We start from the raw sequence: 18,617 nt of genomic DNA, 5'->3' as shown, positions 1-18,617 counted from the left end.
CTCTATTAGGTTTGAAGCAAGCAACATCATCATCCAGTTTCCCTCCCATAACCACAAGTTGTTCCACTTTTCTGTCATAACTATATTGTTCCAATTTTCTATTTTCAGGAAGATGTTGCCCAAATCTCAAACCCAAATAAACTTGTGATTCTTAGATCATACTTAAATTCCTTTCTTTGCCTGCTCTCTTTGTTCCAATTTATACACTCAGTAGATCTGATTTTTAGACATCTTGCTATTCATTTTTTCTTGACTGTTAGAAAAAGATCAAGATACTAAAGATCTTTGAGTAGTTTTATAGAAGTGTCTTTCAACTAGCCAGCTGATCAAGAAAAACTTTGAATATGCTGACGTGCTAATCAGAGTAGTTTTAATTCTATGAGTTCCTTCATCTGTAAAATAGGCATACTCTAAAGATCAAGAGATTATGTTTAGTGATTTTTTTGACAACTGGAGAGTGCCATAGGAATGTGAGTTATTATTATGTATTAATAGGATCATAGGATTTAAAAGTGTATAATATCTTGGTGATCACTTTGTCCAATCCTGTTATTTTTCAAACAAGAAAACCAAAGCCAAAGGAAAAAAAATGATAGAAAGTGGTGGACTTTGGTTTGAATCTTAGTCTTTTGATTCTAAACTCAGTGCTCTTTTCACTAACTCACCTTTCTTCTGTTGGGGTTATCTTAGGAAATTCTACATTCATTATTAGATTTCATTTATTCAACAATAATCTATTACTACATTGTGCAAGGCAGTATGAGAGATTAAAAATATAAAGAACATATTTTCTTCACTCAAGGAACATGGAATTTAAGGATGGTATCACCAAGGAAGACTCCTTTCCATTGTTAACATTCTATGAATTTATGAGAATACACAAATGGAGGGTGTTCCCAAAGTCTTTGTATCATATTAAGTTTTAGTAGTTCAAAATTTCTAAAACTTCTGAAAGACCCTTTTGCAAGACAAACATTTACTTGAACATTTTCCTCTTTAATTCCCCAGGGCCTAGATTTGTCCCTTGCACATAGTAAACCTTAATAAGTGCTTGATGAAATGAATGAATAACTATCACTCAAAGTAGCATATGATAAATGCCACAAAAGTAATATAAACAAAATGTTATAGAATTTTGGTAGATGAAACTTTCACTATGGGATTAGGAGGGTTTGAGATCAAGGAAGGGTTCTTATTAAAGGGACTAACATTGAGGCTTTGAAAGATATATATGCTCTTGATAAGTACAGATGTGAGCAGAGAGAAAACAGTGCTATAGGAAACCACAGGAGCAAAGGTTCTCACATCAGTTCATGTGTCTGTTCTTCACAATTATACTGTAAGGTTCTTTAAAGCAAGTACATTCAAGGGAAACTACTCCTTCCAAAGTTTTAAATGCAAAGGCTTTTTCTCAGTCTTCATTCTTCTTAACCTCTCTGAAGTTTTTAATGTTGATGACCCCCCTTTTCACTCTGATATTTTCTTCTCTCTAGGCTTTTGTGACACTACACTCTCCTGGCTTTACTCTTAGTTGACTGACCATTCTTCTCAGTCTCCCTCCTGGATCTTGATCCAGGTCACATCTACTAACTACAAATATCCTTCAAGATTCTGTGCTGTTATCAAGATCTTCTCTTCTACCTCTATACTATTTTACTTGGTGAGCTCATTAGCTCTCATAGATCAATTATAATCTCTCTGCAGATGATTTCTAGATCTATTAATCTATTCCTAACTTCTTATCTCAAGTTTTGTATCTCCAAATATCTATTGGACATATCAAACTGGATGTTGCATAGACATCTTAAACTCAATATGTCTGAGACATCTTCCTCCCCAAACCTGTCTTCTTCTTACTTTCGTATTACTGTCAGGGTACCACCATCCTCTCAGTCACCCAGCCTACACTCAAGGTGTCATCTGTACACTTTCTCTTACCCTTACTCTCCAAATCAATCTGCTTGCAAGTTCTGCTAATTCTATCTTTGCAACATCTCTTGAATACATCCTTTTTCTCTCTTGTGACATTATCACCACTATTCTACAGGTCAACATCACCTAATTTACTGCAAAAATTTCTAGTTGATCTCCCTTCTTCACTTCAGTCAACCCTCCATTCAACTATCAAATCTTAAAATTTAAGTTCAACTTTATTTCCATTTTACAATAAGCTTCTTATTATCTCTAGGATCACATATATAATTTTCAGCTTAGATTTAAAAGATTTTTAAAATTTAGCTCCTTCTTATCTTTCCAATCTTCTTATAGATTGATCCCTTCGATATTCTCTAACATCCAGAGATACTGATCTCATTTTTGTTTCTTGACTAAGACAACTCCTAACTCTGTGCACAATTGTAGATTGTCCCCTATACCTCCCTCTTCATCTCTTTCTTTTTGAGGCTTAGATAAAAATTCTGTCTTCTATAAGAAACCTTTCCTGTTTCTCCTTAGTTTCCATTTTGTTCTATCTCTACATTGTTTGTGCATTGTTGATTTTATGGGATTTCAACCATTAAGCTGTGAACTCGTTGAGGGTTGGGGATATTTTTTCATTTCTTTGTATCTTATTTCTTTGTATTGCTTATTAATAAAGTTTTTGTTGACTTGAAGAAATGCTTGTTAATTTGAATTTTTATACGCCCTCTCACATTGCCTCAGAATCTACTCACAGAGTTGGAAATTAATAAAGACCTGTCCATTAACTATGCTGTTTCTGTTCAAGTTATGGTGTGTACAAAGAAACCATAGCTAGGATAAAATAGAGATAATCAACAAGGAAAGGCACTAGCATTAAAGGGTATTAGAAAAGGCCTGTCAAAGAAGGTAGAATTTTAGTTGGAACTTCAAGGAAGCCAGTAGAGCTGGAACTTGAAACTGTCTTCTGAATATAAATGCAATGATTTTTCCATTACTCTGTGCTTCTCTGGATTTCAGATACTTGGTTATGAATACTATCAGTGCCGGGTGAGTTAAAACCCAGGGAAAGATTCATGCTACCATATTGAAAGGGAGCTAAAAACCAGAGTTGGCAAGACCTATACAGTGGCCAATGGAATACAGAGTAGAAATACTGTCTATTTCCTGGGGCCAAAGGGATGATAACTTATATAACAAAATATAACTAGCAGGTTTATGGTTATGAGGATTTAAATTTTTGATGATTGCCAAAGATTGTAATTGCATGGAGAACCAGAAACATGCTAGATGTTTCCTTTATTTAGTATTGAATAAATCCATTGTGGCCTAGAATGAATGTTTTCTTCTGAAATATATCAGTAGATTCAATCTCTGACCAAACTTCCAAATCAAATATGAATCTGGCAACTAACTCATAGGATTAATGATAGGGCTCAGGTGAAAACTTGTTTTTAAAAAGTATCTAGTACTTTAAAAATCAAAGGAATCTTTACATTTATACTATTAGTCAGAGGCTGTTTACATTCATTATCAAAAATGGTCCCAACTATTGGCAAAATATACTCACCTCAGATTCAGATGCATCTACAGATTTCTCCTTTAGATTTGTGCTCTCAGTTAGCACTGCTCCATTGTACTTGTTGCAGATATCCTCATCAGAATAATGTAGACCACCAGGACTTGGTCGAGGAGGGGATCTAGGAGTATGAAAAGAGAGGGAGGAGGATTTAACAAATGACACTGTAGTAAGGGCAGCATTGAGTTTCCCAATGTTCCTATTGGCTCATACTAATCCTCATCACTGGCATATACTGAGGAAGGGGGCACATGCAGACTTGGACTCTAATCTCCAAACCTTTACACAGGTCCCCAAATCCAATCAGGTATCTTTAGTTTCTCTCTCAAGGGTCAACTTGACAGCTTTATAATCCCTGATACTGAATAAACATTGAGCACCTCCAGATGAGGGCTCTTGCTTTGTAAGACAGGGACTGGGACCATTTGGAACAGGTCTATCAAACTTACTCTATAAGCTGCCAAATTAGTCTTTCAGGGAGTGATGGCCTTCTCTCACCCTCTCTCACCCTCTCTCACCCTCTCTCACCCTCTCTCACCCTCTCTCACCCTCTCTCACCCTCTCTCACCCTCTCTCACTCTCTCTCACTCTCTCTCACTCTCTCTCACTCTCTCTCACCACGGCCAATCCCTGATTAATTTGAATCAGGAGGCAGCAGTGTAAGTAGCACTTTGAGAGACCCCATTGTGGTTTAATTAGTCAGCAGGAGTCAAAATGAGGTGATGGGACCCACTTCATCTTCTACCTGCAGAGGTTTAATACTCACTCACTTGGTTGTTGACCCTGAGACCCTTAGTGGTGCTGGGTAGAGGGGAGGCAGCTTCTGAGGCATTCATTCTGCAAGCTGCCTGGACTAGGTTATGGAGTTGCTATGGGAAAGGCCTGCTTTCAGTTGCATAAACTTCGAAAGAAAGTGAACAAATTCTGCTGAAATGATCTACCATTTCTTTTTGTGTTACCTACTATTTATAACACTTATATCTTGTATGTATGTCGATATTTACATGTTGTCTTTCCTCTCTAGAATGGAAGCTTCTTAAAGGCTGTTTTACCTTAGTCCATTGACTGGCAAAAAATAATCGGTTAATAAACATTTGCTAATGGACACAGTAGAGTGGTACAATCCATCTATCAACAAGCATTTATTCATTAAGTGACTATTGTATGTCAGAATTTGGTGGGAAAAGCACAATTATGGTCACCTGGTCAGAATAGCAATTATATCCTACTTGTCTTACTTTCTTCTAGGATAGTTCTTGGCTAAGGAATAAATAATCATTTTCACTGTACTGAAAACTGTTTTAAGGATAAATGTAGGCTACCTTTCTTTCTCCAAGGGAAGACTCACAGGGAATTATACCTAGATGTCATTGGTCAGGAATAGGTTTATTTTTAAAGGTTCCTATAGAAAGATTGGGAATGGAGGGATGGAACATTTGACCTCCTCAGCCAAGCAAAAGACCTCTGCAGTTTTTGGAATACCCAGAGACTCTGGTCTCCCAGAACCCCAGAAGTATGGTTCATTTGTTCAAGTAAAAAGTCATCTCCCAAAATAAAAGACTTTGATTGTCATACCAAAGGTCACTTATTATTATTATTAATCTTTTAAAGAATAAATTTGTCATGTAACCATTTGGGCCCAGTCTTTTTATTCTAAGAAGTTGAATTGATGCCTAGCTCACAAATAAATCATAAAATATTCAAACGCAATAAATACAGAGAGAAATAAATCAACGAGGCACATACTGCAAAGTGCCAGTAAATGATGCTAGTCTATAACTGCCAAAGATTGTAATTGTATGAAGAACCAGAATTCAACACAAGTCTATATCTCCAAAACATTAAAAGCCATTTTTCAGTGCTCAATTTAGTTACTAACAAATTCTGGGAAGTATTCTCAATACTAGAGTACAAAAAAAGTAGTTTCAAAAAAAAAAAGCTGAGGTGGAGAAAAGGGCTAACTTTCTCCTTGGCTTTTTGATCTGCAGATTACTAGCTCTCACAACACAGAAATGAAGACCAGTCCTGGTCTAAACTCTAACTCAGAACATCACAGAGAAAGATATGAGCTACTTTTTCAATAAAGAGGAAACTTGTAGAGAAGCTCAGTTGACAACTTCTATATCTATCTCTTAGTTTAAATGCATGTGTTCATGTGAACATCATCTTCCCTGATAGGATATAAGTTCTCTGAAGGCAGAAGTTGTGAATTTTGGGAGTTTTTTGGTCTTTGAATCCTCAGTGACTTACAAACAGTAGGTGATTCAAAAATTCTTATTGTCGACTGACTTATGTTTGTTCAAGTCAGCTGTAAAAGTGATAGAGAGAAGGGTGAATTTAAACATATGACTGTTTAGAAAGAAAGCTTGCAGTGATTTAGCTCTCTATCCTCTGGCTGTTGCTGCTTCCTGTGGATCCTCACATGTCCATACTGCTCCTGTTTCCCTGTGATGTTGCTAATTCTAAACTTCTCAAATTCAGATTGCATGATCAGCTAATTCATGTTACAATATCTTTCACAGTCTGGTATAATCCACCAATTTAACACTGACCTTCAATAATGTTACATCATGTTTCTTGAAATTATATAGCATATATATGAGTCTGACAATATCCTCTAATAATAATGTCTTCTTAATTTTTTTCTTTTTACTCCCAGCACTTTGTTCAGTAATTTTTAAATAGTAAGCAATTAATACTTTCTTCATTCATTTATTCACTCTAACATGCTATTTGTTCAAACTCAAGTTTACCAAATGAAAGCTCCTCCCAGGGGGTGAAATCATAAAATATTAAGTAGCAAGCACTGGTCAAAGTTAAAATGCTGTACCTGGTGCCATTCTTTTTGGAGAAAGTACTCTTCACATTGAGATGGCGGCTATTAAGCTCCAGGGCAGCAAACCCTCCATTATCCAGGGTAACTGATTCCTCCATATTGGAGATGCTTTTTCCTGTAGAAAATAATTATGTGGATGATAAAACAACTTGCATGTTTTTTTAAATTATATAAATTTTTGTTTTTCCAATTACATATAATAGTAGTTTTTACCAATCATTTTTTGCAAGGTTTTGAGTTTTACAATTTTTCTCCCTCCCTCCCCTTCCCCTTTCCCTGATCTGCTTGTTTTGATCCATTAACAAGTACTTCTCTACTGAGTAGAACCAACAGATCAGATCAATTCATAAGTATTGACAGAATATCAATTACACACACACACACACATATATATATATATACATATATATATATATATATATGTATATAGTCTTAGGATGATGAATCAGACAATGGCATTGCCTTCAATGGAGCTTAAAATCTAGCTGAATACACATACACACACACAATAAATGTTAATTAGTAATAGAAGGTGACTCAAAAACAGTAAACAAAATGAATAGAATAGACAATAAGGACTTTAGAATTTTAGAAAGATGAAGAGCTCAATTTTGATTTATAGAGATCAAAAGAGATTGGTTTCCCTGAGGGAGGAGGAGGACTTTGAAGAATGGGCAGGAAAGGAAGGAGGAGGGTACTCTAGGCTGAGGAAGCAACAGTATAAGCAAAGGCATGGAGGGTAACCATAATGAAGTGATTGGCCTGACTTGCATTATTTGTTATTTCTTTTTCTTCTAGAAGTCCACTGTTTATTTACACAGTTCCTAGATGCTACCTTTATCAGTATGTAAAAGTTACTGGAATAAGAGAGTGAGAGAGGACAATGGAGCCAGTGTCAGGGGAGAGGAAAGAATAATCTCCAAAGGAAGAAAGAAAATGGGTAAAGCTAACAAATAGAGATGGGAGGAAGAGCAGCAAATAAAAGAATAAAGTAAAGATAAATCATTCTGATGGAAAGAGGAATCAGAAGAGAAAAGAAGAAAATAAGAAGGGACTGCAAATCAGGAATTGGAGAGCAGAAGGACAATAAGACAGAAGAGGTTTTGAATGATGCCACAAACCCAAGCTTCATTTCTGTTTGTCTCTCAGGCAGAAATGGTAGACACACTGGTAGACAAGTATTTTTCCTAAGCTTCAATTATGATGTTACATTAATACTCCAGGGCGAGTCTGAATATCAGAAGCTGCCGGTTGTGTCTATCTTTTCATTTCTGTTTTCCAGATGGAAAAGAAGAGTGAAAAGGGGAACATTTTTTATGCATCAGGCATAGGGTTCTATAATAGCATTAGCTCAGTGAAATGCCATGCCATTCATACATTTTAAATCCCACGGGAATAAAATTTGATTTACTAACACTTGTTAAAAGTGAATTTATACAGAAAAAATATAAATCCTTTCTTTGGAGGATGAATTGCTTAACTTCACAAAGGGAAATGGCAAGCCTTTTCTAGAGCCTTGTATTTTATTAACCCTTTAGGCCTTGATGTCCTGCTATCCTATTGAATAGTAATGGTAACAGTCTATATGCAGCTTGGTGTAACAACATTTCAAGACCCTGTGTAGTTAAGCATTAAAGTGGGTTCTATTACATATGGGCAAAAGAACCTTACTCAGAGTCACTATTTCTAAGATAAAAAGGCAAATGAAATTTGAAAGCTCTAAATTACAGAACTGGCTTTGGAAAAGGCTCTGTTTCAATTATTTTTGGTAGTTCTGGTCAAATCCTATACAATAGATGCTTAGGGACTAGTCTCAGTTTCTTACCCTACTGGAATAAAGTACAGAACATCACTTGGAATAGGCAAGTCTTTGACTGAAGCTTATAAATTATTTTCTTTGCAATAATTTTGACATTGATTTTTTTGTCAATGCCATGTATGACAAATTTTTCTAATGACTTTTGAAGACTCTGGATTTAGAACAAAGAAAAACATGTATATTGAGGTGCAAGCCTCAACCAATTTTTTTGTATAAATTTCACAATCCAAATTCAAATATTTATATATGTAGCAGCTCAATGGAGAACATGCTAAGGTGGAATCAAGACAGACTGAGTTCATACCCAGTCTCAGATATTAATTAACTGTGGGGCCCTGGACAAGTCACTAAACTTCTACCTGTCTCTTCTGGAAATGGAAATAATAATAGCATCTACCTCCCAGGATTGTGGTGATGATCAAATGAGATAATATTTATAAAACATTTAGCAAATTTAATAGTTTTATATAAATGCTAGCTATGTTGATGACAATTTGTGTTATAATTAATAATACTTTGTAGAGAATTTTCTGTTTTTTCACAATTCTTTTACATATATTATTTTATTAGGTCTTTAAAACAACACTTTGGGATATATTATAATCTTCAATTTACAAGAGAGGAAATTGAGTCTCAGAAAGATTAAGGAACTTGCTGAAGGTCATTTGGTCAGCAAGTGGCAAGTGTGGTACTAGAACTCGAGTCATCTAAAAGAACATTTTATAACTTCACAACTCCTTCAGGAAAATATATATGTTTAGACTGTTTCCCCCCCCCTCAACTATAAAATGACATAATAGCAAAGTCTTTGGTACAGAACTGAACATGGGAAAGGAAACCATAATATTCAAACTCTTCAACTTTAGAGAGTCTGACCAGAGCACAAAATTAGAAGAAATGAAACCTGAACTCTCACCTGTATTGCAGTTCCTATATTTCTTATTCTGTCCATGCAAGACCAAGGCAAACACAATGAGCAAGATGAATATCAGACTTGAAAGGGCCATCACCAGAAGAAACCACCACTCTTCATAGAATGGAGTTTCTGATTGGGCTAAAGGAAAAAGAAATAAGTCAAGATGAGAAAAATCCTTAATGGTATTCACAGAAGGCTCCAAAAGAACTGCCTTTTAAAACAGCTAGTTCCCTTCTCCTTCAGTTAGGAAAAAGTAGATATTTTGACATTTAAGAAAGTGTCAAGATCACCATTAAATTTTTAAAAAAAATTTTTTCCACCATCAAACATTTACTAAGTCTTATACTATATATTATTCTGTTTATAATTCAAAATATATGTGTGAGAAGAGATTAAAGGCAGATAGGTTCTCCCCAAAAAAGGTAGAAAGAGAAGAGAACATAAGGAAGGTGAGAAGGAATTTCAAAGAAGCAGGAGAGCCTACATTTTGTTCTTAAAAAACTCTACATAATAGATTCACAGTTTCCTATACAACTATCTCCTTTTCTAATACATATGCAAAGACTCTAATACATATGAGTAAGGCAGTTTATTTGGTGTTCATTAAATTCAGAATAAAAGCAATAAAGAATAGGCTTACTTCATAATTATTAGAGAACTAAAAGAGAAATTATATAGGGCTGTGTCCCATGGTATTCCTAGGTCAGAAGAAGCACTATAACTTTAATTTCTTTACTTCCTTGTCCATTCCCAATATTTAGTTTCTAAATCATCTGGAAGCAGCTTATAGTTATGGCAATTTGAAACAACTTATCTGGGCTCACCTCTGTCTCAGGACCAGAGTTCTGAGCTTCAAACAGTAGAGGTGGAAAAGAAAGTGCTGCTAAGAAGGCTATACAGACAACAGAAGATGAACTGAACTGAACTGAAACTGGCTGTCTGATAATGACCTTTTTTCTTTTCTCTTTTCCTAACACTGTGTTAGGTACCTTGCTCTTAAGATCACAAGATCATAGATTTGGACTGGAAGGATCCTTCTCTCCATACAGGTATAGCTAGTCCAAATCCTTTGTTTCAAAAATGAGGAAATAGCCATCTAAACTGTTGATATAAAGCAAACCAAAATCATATAGGAAGGAAATGTTAAAAGATTCATATAAATTTGAAGTCAGATCTTTTGATCAAGTCCTCTGGCTCCATATCACTTTTCCAAAGCATGATTTGACAATCCTTTATCCTTTTAATCTGATTCTACTTGTATGTATGTGTCATACATACACATGATTTTGTTTGGTCATTTCAGTCATGTCTAACTCTTAGGGTTTCCTTGGTAATGATACTAGATGTTTTACCATTTTCTTCTCCAGCTCCCTTTAAAGCAAAGAAGATTAATTGACTTGACCAGGGTCACATAGCTAGTGTCTGTGGCAGAATCTAAACTTATGTAGATGGGTTTCACTGATTCCAAGTTTAGTTCACTGTCCACTGAACCACCTAGCTGTTCCATTCATTTATGTTTCTAAGTATATGTAAAATATATATTTATACAAATGTATAGATGCATACATACACACACACACACACACACACACACACACACCCTTCCTTCTTCTCTGTTTATTAAGTCTAACCAACATCCAATTTCAAGATTTCCTTATTTTCCTGCCTCTCCTTAAACCATTATTGATTCAGTGGTTTTAATGGTCACATCCTTGGCATGGCTTTAAGGTGTAAAACATATATATATGTATATGTATATATATATATATATATATATATATATATATACACATATACACATATATAATATATACACATATAAATATACATATGTAAAATATTCTTATACAACCCTATGTACAGAAGTATAGATATATAAATAGCTTTTTCATCAAAATATTGTTAATGAGAAATACAAAGGAGGGCAATGATCTTAAATAATATCTGAAATGAGGGGAATTTTCTCACAGTGGTGTCCCAGAGGAGGTCATACCACATACTTGATTAGTGCCACTCATGCTATGTTGCATTATTTTGGGGTACCTTGGAAATCTGGATTTGATCAGGAATCTCATCTATTGCTACAAAGCACAGGCTCAAGCTGGAGTTCCAAGAATGCTCACAAAATAAACCCCATATCTTGTTTTGAGGGAAATGTTTCACTGGAAAAGTGGAAAATGTGTTCACTCCAGGAATAAGTGGGGTGAATTTGCTTTGAATAATGTGGCACCACAGGGTTTCTCAGGAGATGACAGAATTTTGATTCTAAAAGATATAAACAGGTCTTCACGCTTCACATTAAACACTCATCTAACAAGTCCAAACAAATCCCAGACCTATTGCCCAGAAATAGCAGTGAAAGGTTTTGTTATAGGAAGGAAAGGTCTGAGTGGTTCTATTAGAAATATCTCAGTAGGACATAACATCACCCAATTTTGAGCTGCCTCAGTATGGAAGAAATGCAGTTGGGTACCGATCCGTTCATTTTTCTAAAGGATGTAATAAATTGAGCACACTCCAGCTGTCAAGTTAAAACTTATATTTGGGATCCAATGGGATTTCAGGAAAGCATTTAAGTCACATGAACTAGAAAAGTAGGGGAGTTGTGCTCTTAAATGACTTAGAAAGCAAGGGACTAAGCTCAAGCAGTCATGGGTTCTTGGAATTAACAATAAGAAGACAAAAAATATGTGTGTGTGTGTGTGTGTGTGTGTGTGTGTGTGTGTACACGCACAGACACAAAGATTAAAAATTATTCTTTTAATATGTTCAGTACATGATGCTGAGCCAGATGAGCAGAATCAGAAGAACATTGTACATCCTAATAGGAACATGGGGTTCATAATCAATCTTAATGGATTTGTGCATTCCATCAGTGCAACAATCAGGGACAATTTTAGGGTATCTGTGATGGACAATACCATCTGTATCCAAAGAAAGAATTGTGGAGTTTAACCAAAGACCAAAGACTATTACCTTTAATTTTTTTTAAATAAAAGGTATCTTATTATGCAATTTTGCTATCTCTTATATTTCATTTTTTCCTTAGGGATATGATTTCTCTCTCAACACACTCAATTTTGATCAATTTATAGCATGGAGACAATATAAAGGCTATCAGACTGCCTTCTGTGGGGGTTGGGGGAGGGAAGTGAGATTGGGAGAAAATTGTAAAATTCAAAAAAGAAATAAATTTTTTTAAAAATATGTTCAGTACATTCATCAATTCCTTGCTTACCCTTAAAAGTCATATCAAATACATTTTACTGAGCACACAGTGAATATTGTGCTTTTGCAATTACTTTGGTTTACAAAGTACAAATTGAACACTCTGCCTGCACTTGTAAATTAGTGGGAAAAACAGGTTGGATAAATGATCATTCTCATATCTATATATTCATAAATACCTTCACTTCAACTCAACCATCACTCCAAGACTTTTATTTCTTCTTCCTAAAAGATGACTAAAAAGATTTTTCTATAGTTCCTGCCTCCAAAGATTCAGCATCCATTTACTCAACACAATTTAACTTCCTATACCTCTTCTCCCAATTTTGTCAAAATTTTTCTCTCAATAAATCATAGAATCTCAGATGAAGAAGAGACCATATAGATGTTTGAGTCCAATCTCTAGATGAACAAAAGTCCCCTAAAAAACATACATAATGTATGACCTGTCACTCAAACTTTGTCAGAAGATTTCCAGAAAGGGGAAATTCACTAAGTCCCAGAAATAGCCTACTGTCCTTTTTAATAGTTCTAGTCAGAAGGAGTTTCTCAAATCAAGTCAAAATTTGCCTCTAGTCATTTTTCCTCATTCTCTATTGAGGCCAGTTATAATAGCTGGATTTCTCTTCTGTGGGATAGCCCTTCAAATTTTTGAAGGCAGCTTTATGTTTGCCCTAATCTTCTCTTCCAGAGATCAATCATTCCCAGTTCCTTCAACCAATCCTTCTACATAACATGACCTAAAAGGTCCTTTCCCATCCTAGTTGTCTTTCTCTAGATGTCAAATCAGTACTATCAATCTATATTTGGTACCCAGAAGTGAAAAGAAAACTAGAGCTGTAATTTGACCAAAGCACAGTATGTTGTGACTATCATAAAACTCATCTTGAGCATTGGTTCACTGAATATACTAGAAATCATATTAAGAGCTTTGGCTGTTATATCATAATCCTGAATTGTACTGAAATTCTAGTCCATTCTATTTATTTTTCAGAAAAATTACTCTCTAGTCAGATCTCTGTCATCTTGTCTATCCTTAGGAAGTTGATTTTTTTAATCTAATTTGACCCAGTGTTTTAACCTGTCAAAATCTATTTAGATCCTGATTCTATAATCTAGGGTGTTAGAAGCAATATTTCCAAGTTTCCCAAGTATCTCTCCAAGTTGGTGTTATCTATAAATTTGATTAGCATATTGATGCCTTTATCCAAGTAATTGCAAAATGAGCAATAGCAAAATGGTCAAATATAGGTATATGGAGGTATTTGGAGCAATCTATTTAGGAATCCCCCCTTCCATACTGACCTCAAGCCATGAATATTAATTACTCTTTGAGTCCAACCATTTAACCAATTCCAACTTAACTGCTCTATTATCTAATCTATATTTCTCAATCTTCTCTATAAAAATGGTATGAAATCATCAATTCTTTTGCCAAGATCTTGGAATCTATATCTCTAATATTCTCCTAATCTATTAGCATAGTAACTCTTTCAAAAAGAAAAATCTGGCATAATCTACTCTGATAAAGTCATTCTAGTTATTTTTGACCAATGCTTCTGCTTCCAGATGTTCACTACCCAGTCTCTTTAATAATACATTTGTAGAATAATAATTATAGAATTTTGTGAGGTGCTAAAGGCATATTCACTAGCATATCACACAGATTCATTTTTTTCCTTTAAAAAAAACTGGGAGATTTACTCTTCTTCAGGCTTTTTTCATCTTCCATTATTTTTCAAAGATTATTCCAAGTAGTTTAACTATCACTCCTAACAATGCTTTCAGATGTAGCTCACCTGGGCCTAGTAACTTTAACATAATAAAGAGGGGGTTGGCACTCTACTTCTTATCTGGATTTCAGCTCCCTATTAGCTATTTTTGTTTTGTCTTCTCTAATCCCAAACTCATTTTCTTTGGTGGAGAAACAAGCAAATTAAGTGTTGTGAAGTTCTGACCTAGTTCTCTCTGTCTATATTCATTGTGTCCAAACATAGAAGTAGTCCTACCACTTAAACTTTTTTGACAATATAGCTTTTAAAAATTATCTTTTTTTGTTGTCCTTAGATTTTTCTCCAATAGCCTCAGAGTTTTAGCATGCTGGTGCTATTCTTACCTGTCACACCTTTCTACTAATTCTATTACTCACCTTTATTTTTATCTTCTGTACATATCTCTTAAAACATCTAAATTGATAATATGGTAATATGCTTTGCATGACTGAACATGTATGACCTATATTAAATTGTTTACTGCATCAGAGAGGGGGTAAATAAGGGAGGGAAACAGAAAATTTGGAATTCAAATTTTTAAAATAAAAGTTAAAAATTGTCTTTACATGTATCTGGGGGAAAAGAAAATATTATTAAAAAATTATCTAAGTTGGTTAGTCATTTCCCTCATCATGGAATTCTAATGGAAAATTCAACTCAATTTCTTCAGACAATGCCAACTCTTCATTCTCATTTTAATGTTTCACTTCATGTCTAATTCATCTGATTCTATCTATCCTTTCTCTGAATCTTTTGACATCTGATCTCCTAAAGTCTAGGGTATATATTAATCTCTGTTTGGATTTTTCTTTCCTCTATTCCAAACTTCTTAGGTGGAGAGATATTTCCTCCCCCAAATCCCCATTATATCCATCCTAGCAACTGTGTCCTTCTAAATAGCTCCTACATTTTTGAATCTTATCTAATTAGAAGTTTCTCTTACTGGTTCTTCCTCCTTATTTTTTTAAAGGATGAAATCATTAAAGAAAGCAAATAATTTATCATCCTTCTGCTTTTGACAGAAAGAACTCCAGAAAACTCCAGATAAATGAAGTCCTCCATTACTGCTTCATTGTAGCTTTGGGCCAGGCTCATGATCTGTTTGCCATACTAATCATTTATCCCCCACCCCTTTCTGTTCAGGTGTTCTGCTGTATATTCCAATGATAATACTGCTTTGGTTTATGCTTCTATTTATCTTCATCATGCTTTTGTCCCCTTTTTCTTGGATTTGCTCACATAATATCTCTTTTCTCAAAATATGATTTTTCTTTACTTTTTCTCTTCCCAGTACGTACACACACACACACACACACACACACACACAGAGAGAGAAAAATACACTTTTCAAAATTTATTTTTCCTACTAAATAAGGCCTGTGCTTCCATGGTCATATCCCAGTCATGAGTCTCAACTCAGTGAGGTAAAATTTAACTCTGAGCCTAAGTCCTTTGTGTTCTTGATAGCAATTCTCACTGTTGAAATGGACTGGCAAAAAGTTACAGGGCATCTACACCAGGGCTTTCACTCTCCTTTTCACCTTTTAGTACCCTCTTACATGATTAGCATCTCGATAACCAAATCTAACTTTCTTTCCTTTGATTTACAATCATTTTATTTTTTATACTCACAGATCTAACTTGTCTTAGCAACTTGCTTCTTCTCTTCTGCTAATTCTCCTCTTTCTCTATGGGCTGATTGTCTCCTGGAGGTCAAGTCCTTCTGCTCCTCCTCCCTGTCTTCCTCCTCCTCCTCCTCAGGTTCTTTTTCCTCCTTCAGCTCTAGCTCTTTCCTTTCAATAGGAATCCTTCTCTTTTTCCTCCCCAAATCTTCTTTCCTTAAAATCAATTTCTGGCATTCTTCACATTTCTAAAGTCCTCCAAATTTCCTTTAGAATTATTTCTCTTTCTTCATATATTATACATACAAAATACCTATATATGCATGTATATCTGTACATTCTTACACACATACATATGTGTATAAATTATTTCCCCCAGTCTTAGACTCTACCCTGAAATTAAATCTTGCCTCCCACATCTCTACTTACTGAATATCAGCTGGATCTCACTAGTACCTCTGATTCAAAAATGTCCAAAATTGAACTGATTATCTTCTTTCCTAAATACCATTACCTGATACAGCTACAGAGGGACTACTAGGTTCTCCATAGCCAAAATCATTCACTGCCACCACTCGGAATTCATAAGTCACCCCCTGCCGGAGCTTGTCCAAGTTGACAGTGTAAGATGTAGCACTTCGGGGAATGTCCTTCACAAACATATCCCATAAGCCTTCATCTGGAAAGGACACAAGAAAATAATTTAGTAGTTATTCTTTTTCTTCCCCTCAAATCGCCAACCCACTGGGATTATTCTATTGTAAATGGTGGCCATTTCTGGCCTGTGAGGGCTGACCTGTGCACTTGATTCTTTCAATACATAATTATTCAAGAATGGATTATCTCTGCATTCTTCCTAGGGACCAATGACATGTTTATAGGTCTGAGGGCATTAGGAACAACAATAGGGACCACTAGTATTTGTAAAGCACTTAGCATTGTGCCTGATATATTGTAAGTTCTACATAAATGCCTAATAAATAATTGCTCCTTTGTCTCCTGTGTTTCTTCATATCCATTCTTAAATCTCTCACCAATCAGACATCATATCAATACTACAATATTTCATGGGGGTTCCATGGCTAAAATATTCATTTATGCCAAACAAATGATGGTGAACCCCTTTTTATTACTTAGACAGCAGATCCAATCTACCACAGGTACTACACTCAAAATCTTTCCAGGAAAGTAGAACCTGAAAAAGGTTGCCCTCTGTTAGTATAACATCTAGGAATTCAGGAACACCTTCAGATGCCAAAATGAGCTGTTAAAATAAGTTTTTTTTGAAGGATACACATTAGATTAGGAATTTTGTATTCAGGCAACTCTGGGATATGCAAGTATCTCCCACTATGGCATTTTACCCAAGTTCTTTTTTCTCTAAAGTGTCCTCTTCTCTAGGTTCAGACCTTTCTAAACTTGATCCATTCAATCAAAAATATTTCCTTTCTTCCCTCTCCTTCAGGACCTTTGCTCTCTCAATGTTTTCTTTTTTCAAATATCATTTCAACAACAAATGTCTCTCTGATGGCAGAAATTTAGGTACTGTGCCTGATTAGAGAAGTGGATCTCTTCCTTAACTAATACTAATTTTTTTTTGCCTAGACTCAAGTTTAATATCCTGAGATTATGTTTACGTAAATCTATTAGGCCTCTACAAAGCTCAGTGATAAATTTATCACTGTGCTTAAATATTATGTACTTTTCTGAACTAGGTTAGTATACCCAATGAGAGTTGTCTAAGAATATTTTTTTTTATGGAACACATGAGAAGAGATTGTCAAGAGGAAGAATACAACCTGTAAACAGATAAGTATATGTCATAATGTGAGCATATATATGTGTATATTTATATGTGTTTATATACACATTTATATGTTTAGATATATACATACTATATGTCTGCAAAAATAAATGTAGACCAAATGATCTCTAAGGTTCTTTCCAGCTCTGACTTCCTAGGATTTGATTATGAATAAGGCTTTTTTATTTTTAGCATGAGGTTTTCTCCAGCTAACTCTGAATGATAATATACAGAGTGTTCCAAAGTCTTAGTAAAGCTGAATGCTTTACCTGTTTAAGTTAATAAGTATTTGAAAAAAATTTATTTAATTGCTTAAGCTGCTAAAATCTAAAACTAAGATTTTTGGGACACCCTGTATATTCAAATAGCTAAGACAAATGTTCTTGTTGGGCCCCTTTAATCTTGTCCAAATCTTTGTGACCTTATTTGAGTTTTTAGGAAAACAGGACTAAGTCATTTGTCCAAGGTCACACAACTAGTGTCTGAAGCTGGATTTGAGCTGAGGAAGATGAATTGTCATGACTTCAGGCCCTGAATTCTATCTACTATGCCACCTAGCTGCTTCACCAACAGAGATAGTTTGCTGGCAAACTCGGTACCCAAGTTATCTATTTCTTTTATGTGTAACATATATATATATATATATATATATATATATATATATATATATAAATATATCAAACATGAATTAGGCTTTTGACTTTAAATTTTAATCATGAAATTATAAAATTAAAATTTCAATATAAAAGTTTATTTAATAAAACTTTTATTCAGCAAAGTGTATATAACAAAATATCTACTTCAAATCATATGATTAATTACTAATTATATATAAATATATTTATATGTCTATAGATATGTATATTTCTATCCTTTCTACATACATATCTTGGGAAGGGGGAAAAGATTTTTTGAAAGCAAAAAAATATTTACATATACAGGTGCCTATGACCCTGACAGCTTTATGGAAAGACCTGCAATATACCTAAATCATTATTATCCTATACAGCAAAACACCAGATATGTTCAAATGGATTTTCTCAACAGTAAATAATAATGAAATTTCTGGCATATATGTCTATACTTGTCTGGGATTTATAGGCCACTAAAGTCTTACTGCACTA

At 34.7% G+C, this 18,617-nt stretch overlaps 1 protein-coding gene across 6 annotated transcripts in view; it reads right to left on the bottom strand.

Moving 5' to 3' along the window:
• Positions 1 to 18,617, bottom strand: part of SDK1 (sidekick cell adhesion molecule 1) — a 1,240,677-nt gene that overhangs the window by 14,350 nt on the left and 1,207,710 nt on the right. For all 6 annotated transcript variants that reach the window (XM_074200552.1, XM_074200555.1, XM_074200553.1 and 3 more), the window contains 4 exons: positions 16,204 to 16,368; positions 9,068 to 9,205; positions 6,327 to 6,447; positions 3,488 to 3,617 (listed from right to left, as the gene is read on the bottom strand). In XM_074200552.1, coding sequence (XP_074056653.1) covers positions 3,488 to 3,617; positions 6,327 to 6,447; positions 9,068 to 9,205; positions 16,204 to 16,368 — 554 coding nt within the window. The remainder of the gene's footprint in view (positions 1 to 3,487; positions 3,618 to 6,326; positions 6,448 to 9,067; positions 9,206 to 16,203; positions 16,369 to 18,617) is intronic.

This window comes from Macrotis lagotis, chromosome X (genome assembly GCF_037893015.1).
Source record: "Macrotis lagotis isolate mMagLag1 chromosome X, bilby.v1.9.chrom.fasta, whole genome shotgun sequence".
Lineage (NCBI taxonomy): Eukaryota > Metazoa > Chordata > Mammalia > Peramelemorphia > Peramelidae > Macrotis > Macrotis lagotis.
Note: the sequence above shows the minus strand (reverse complement) of the source record. Positions and strands in the feature narration are given on the sequence as shown.